Source organism: Macrosteles quadrilineatus, unplaced genomic scaffold (genome assembly GCF_028750875.1).
Source record: "Macrosteles quadrilineatus isolate MER2022 unplaced genomic scaffold, UCM_ALF_1.0 Scaffold_351__1_contigs__length_89706, whole genome shotgun sequence".
Lineage (NCBI taxonomy): Eukaryota > Metazoa > Arthropoda > Insecta > Hemiptera > Cicadellidae > Macrosteles > Macrosteles quadrilineatus.
The window spans coordinates 71,863-77,785 of NW_026542944.1; the positions used below are offsets into that span (position 1 = coordinate 71,863).

A 5,923-nucleotide genomic window follows, 5' to 3' on the forward strand; every position below is an offset into this window, starting at 1 on the left:
ATCTCCCCTTGTGATTTTATATTTAGAACAAGGGTGCCTATTTAAGCACAAAACACGTGCAAGCTTCTCAAAGCCATGGCTCCTGTCAACGTGTGTGTTTTCCTACTGATGCTAGTGTCCTCTTCTGACGCTGCTCCAGAAAAACGTCCAAGAGTAAGTACTAGTAACATAAAGTACTAAACAAAACACACATTAAAATGTAAACTGATTTGAGTTTCTTTTCAGGAAGAATCCCCTCCTAGGACAAGAGACAGAAATTATATTTTAACAAGTACAACCTTTTTAAGTGACGAGCGAGCTACATCCGTTATCCAAGCGGTGGGTTTATTTGTATGATTTTTGTTAAACTTTTATCCACCATTTAAGCTGCATTTACAACATGTCTATGTTATTATTTAGATGGCTGAAGACCGTACATCTCCGATTGACAGAGCTCTTGTGGAAGCCGAGGATGCGGCTAATAATTCACGCGTGAGCTTGGACCAGCCTCCACCAGTCTACACTACATTGACCCCTGTACAAAGATCTCAAGAACCCCAACCATCAACATCTTTAGGGGTGCCAAGAGTCCTTCCACAATGGATGCGAGCTCACCCTGAACCATCAACCTCAACAGGAAGAACTAGGGTAAGGAGATCGGGATTGGGGAAAATACATATAAGTATACATTTAGGCATACAATAAACACTTACCTATGTTTCCAGATGCGACGGTCTGCTGCTCGGTGTGTATCATGCCAAGTTGAAGCCGATCGTCAACAAATTCGAGAGTTTAGGCTGGCCGACTTTTTACAAAGATGGAGTGGTAGCCGACCGGAAGGTTACGATCTAATTGACATCTTGACAGTAGTACAGACTGTCAGAGTGGAATTGCAGGACACACTATGGCTAACTAACCACTTTATGGAGGATACAAATGTCCCAGAAATGATCCGTATAGCCCCCGCAATTTGGGAAGACATCCGCGACTCGTTGGAAGCAATACTAGTTTCCACTGGAGAGCGAATAAACAGAACCAGAGATATCGATAGCGATACCAGTTCTAATGAAGAGTTACCCTCTGCAGGAACAATCAGTTGTCGTATTTGTTTTGAAAATCTACCGACTATAGTATTAATGACTTGCTGGCACACTCTTTGTAAAAATTGTGCTAATCGTATTGTTAGGTGTCCATTCTGTAGAAAGGCCGTCCTCGGCAGGAAAGAATTATTTTTCTAAGCCCCGCCCTTGCGCTCCCCACTACCCCGGTATAAAACCAGAGGCATCTGCCGAGGGGTAGACACTCTCCACATCCCCTACAACAAGGTAAATATCGCTGCTGTAGTTTACTAATGTAGCTTGTAGTATAAAAATAACAGCATGGGTCCTCTTTGCTATCATATTTACATAGTTCCCATAGTTTTTAGGGATCGACTAGGGATCGAACCAGCAACCTCCAGATTTGAAGGCAAACACTATAAGCACTCGGCTATCCAGACAATATTATTACGACAATATTATATGGTTTTAGATGGATCTTTCTACAAAGCTGTCGTCTTGCGAGGTGCTCTCTTCCCCTTTGAAAGTCCCCATCAAAGATCTGACCGAGCCGGCGAAAATTCAATCTGCTAGACGAATCAACACGAGATTTGGAACCATGGTGATTGTACTACACATCACCACATCTGCCGGCGAGGAGAGGGTGACATTTTTACCCTCGAGGTTCACCAGCCTCCTCACAGACGAGGACCTAGAATTTTTCACAAACTCTAAATTATATAGTGTTAAATGTACGGGGATGGTGGGGAATTCCCCAAATGTGCTTATTTATAAACATTAGTTTTTAGCATGTAGTTCAGTAGTAGTAGTAGTGCTCAGTAGTTTTAACACTTCACTCAATTCTTTATAAATTAGTAATGTGTCTTATAGAATAAATATTTGTAACATTATAACTGCGTTTTCAATTCCAAGTGCACCCTCAAAATAAGGGAGGGGGGTATTATATGGTATAATACTAAGCCAGTTCCTCTGGATACAAGTACGATACGATATAATACCTGAACCTGGGGGTGTCCTTCAGACACTCGGACAGTCCCAAACCCTGTCCTAAAGGGTGCACAACAAGTTTTCTATATACTATTTGCTAGGGACATGGAGGGAAGTTTTTTCGTTTGGCGAGAAGGTGAGGTTTTTTTGTTTGGCGCAAAAGTGAGGTTATGTTACTTAACGGGAATTGGCGCGAAAGTGAGGTTATGTCACTTGGCGGGAAGGTGATTTTTTTCGTTTGGCGCAAAAGTGAGGTTATGTCACTTGGCGGGAAGGTGATTTTTTTCGTTTGGCGCAAAAGTGAGGTTAGATGTTTGGCGCGAAAATAAAAGTGAGGTTAGACCACGTGGGACACCAGAGGGCGACCACGTGGGATAAAAGGGGGCGTGGCCTAGGGGGAGGGGTGGGGATGAAATGCTGCTCTCTGATTGGTGGCCTGAAGTACAGCGTACCCTACTAACATTATTAAAAAGTGTTCATTCATATATAATTATAATTATAAAAATATTATAAAATATGTATTTATATTATGATCAAAAACATTTATATATATTTATTTGTATATTATCCTTCCTATAATATTATTATACATGTATTATTCATATTAAAAACATTATTAAAAAGTGTTCATTCATATATAATTATAATTATAAAAAAACTTTAAACTATGTATTTATATTATGATCAAAAAAACCTGTCAATATTTATTTGCATATTATCGTTTCTATAATATTATTATATTTGTATTATTAATTACAAAATCATTACTAAAAAGTGTTCATTCATATATAATTATTATTATAAAAAAACTTTAAACTATGTATTTATATTATGATCAAAAAAACCTGTCAATATTTATTTGCATATTATCGTTTCTATAATATTATTATATTTGTATTATTAATTACAAAAACATTACTAAAAAGTGTTCATTCATATATTATTATTATTATAAAAAACTTTAAAATATGTATTTATATTATGATAAAAAAACCTGTGAATATTTATTTGCATATTATCCTTCCTATAATATTATTATATATGTATTATTAATAACAAAAACATTATTAAAAAGTGTTCATTCATATATAATTATTATTATAAAAATATTATAAAATATGTATTTATATTATGATCAAAAACATATATATATATTAATTTGTATATTATCCTTCCTAAAATATTATTATATATGTATTATTAATAACAAAAACATTATTCAAAAGTGTTCATTCATATATAATTATTATTATAAAAATATTATAAAATATGTATTTATATTATGATCAAAAACATTTATATATATTTATTTGTATATTATCCTTCCTATAATATTATTATATATGTATTATTCATAACAAAAACATCATTAAAAAGTGTTCATTCATATATAATTATTTTTATATAAAAATTATAAAATATGTATTTATATTATGATAAAAAAAAACTGTCAATATTTAATTGCATATTATCCTTACTATAATATTAATATATATGTATTATTATTATTAAAAACATTATTAAAAAGTGGTCATTCATATATAATTATAATTATAAAAATATTATAAAATATGTATTTATATTATGATCAAAAACATTTTTATATATTTATTTGTATATTATCCTTCCTATAATATTATTATATATGTATTATTAATAACAAAAACATTATTAAAAAGTGTTCATTCATATATAATTATTATTATAAAAAGATTTAAAATATGTATTTATATTATGATAAAAAAAACCTGTCAATATTTAATTGCATATTATCCTTCCTATAATATTAATATATATGTATTATTATTATAAAAACATTATTAAAAAGTGTTCATTCATATATAATTATAATTATAAAAATATTATAAAATATGTATTTATATTATGATCAAAAACATTTTTATATATTTATTTGTATATTATCCTTCCTATAATATTATTATATATGTATTATTAATAACAAAAACATTATTAAAAAGTGTTCATTCATATATAATTATTATTATAAAAAGATTTAAAATATGTATTTATATTATGATAAAAAAAACCTGTCAATATTTTATTGCATATTATCCTTACTATAATATTAATATATATGTATTATTATTATTAAAAACATTATTAAAAAGTGTTCATTCATATATAATTATAATTATAAAAATATTATAAAATATGTATTTATATTATGATCAAAAACATTTTTATATATTTATTTGTATATTATCCTTCCTATAATATTATTATATATGTATTATTCATAACAAAAACGTTATTAAAAAGTGTTCATTCATATATAATTATAATTATAAAAAAACTTTAAACTATGTATTTATATTATGATCAAAAAAACTTGTCAATATTTATTTGCATATTATTGTTTCTATAATATTATTATATTTGTATTATTAATTACAAAAACATTATTCAAAAGTGTTCATTCATATATAATTATTATTATAAAAATATTATAAAATATGTATTTATATTATGATCAAAAACATTTATATATATTTATTTGTATATTATCCTTCCTATAATATTATTATATATGTATTATTAATAACAAAAACATCATTAAAAAGTGTTCATTCATATATAATTATTTTTATATAAAAATTTTAAAATATGTATTTATATTATGATAAAAAAAACCTGTCAATATTTAATTGCATATTATCCTTACAATAATATTAATATATATGTATTATTATTATTAAAAACATTATTAAAAAGTGTTCATTCATGTATAATAATAATTATAAAAATATTATAAAATATGTATTTATATTATGATCAAAAACATTTATATATATTTATTTGTATATTATCCTTCCTATAATATTATTATATATGTATTATTAATAACAAAAACATTATTCAAAAGTGTTCATTCATATATAATTATTATTATAAAAATATTATAAAATATGTATTTATATTATGATCAAAAACATTTATATATATTTATTTGTATATTATCCTTCCTATAATATTATTATATATGTATTATTAATAACAAAAACATCATTAAAAAGTGTTCATTCATATATAATTATTTTTATATAAAAATTTTAAAATATGTATTTATTTTATGATAAAAAAAACCTGTCAATATTTAATTGCATATTATCCTTACTATAATATTAATATATATGTATTATTATTATTAAAAACATTATTAAAAAGTGTTCATTCATATATAATTATAATTATAAAAATATTATAAAATATGTATTTATATTATGATCAAAAACATTTATATATATTTATTTGTATATTATCCTTCCTATAATATTATTATACATGTATTATTCATAACAAAAACATTATTAAAAAGTGTTCATTCATATATAATTATAATTATAAAAAAACTTTAAACTATGTATTTATATTATGATCAAAAAAACCTGTCAATATTTATTTGCATATTATCGTTTCTATAATATTATTATATTTGTATTATTAATTACAAAATCATTACTAAAAAGTGTTCATTCATATATAATTATTATTATAAAAAAACTTTAAACTATGTATTTATATTATGATCAAAAAAACCTGTCAATATTTATTTGCATATTATCGTTTCTATAATATTATTATATTTGTATTATTAATTACAAAAACATTACTAAAAAGTGTTCATTCATATATTATTATTATTATAAAAAACTTTAAAATATGTATTTATATTATGATAAAAAAACCTGTGAATATTTATTTGCATATTATCCTTCCTATAATATTATTATATATGTATTATTAATAACAAAAACATTATTAAAAAGTGTTCATTCATATATAATTATTATTATAAAAATATTATAAAATATGTATTTATATTATGATCAAAAACATATATATATATTAATTTGTATATTATCCTTCCTAAAATATTA

The 5,923-nt window shown here is 25.2% G+C and overlaps 1 protein-coding gene across 1 annotated transcript; it reads left to right on the forward strand.

Annotated features, from left to right (window-relative positions):
• Positions 1-328: 328 nt before the first annotated feature.
• LOC128982458 (uncharacterized) lies at positions 329-1,680 on the forward strand (the record flags this gene model as incomplete). Its single annotated transcript, XM_054401420.1, has 3 exons — positions 329-627; positions 705-986; positions 1,510-1,680. Coding segments are annotated over exons 1-3 (681 nt in total), but the record flags the coding sequence as incomplete, so codon positions are not given.
• Between the last annotated feature and the right edge of the window lie 4,243 nt (positions 1,681-5,923).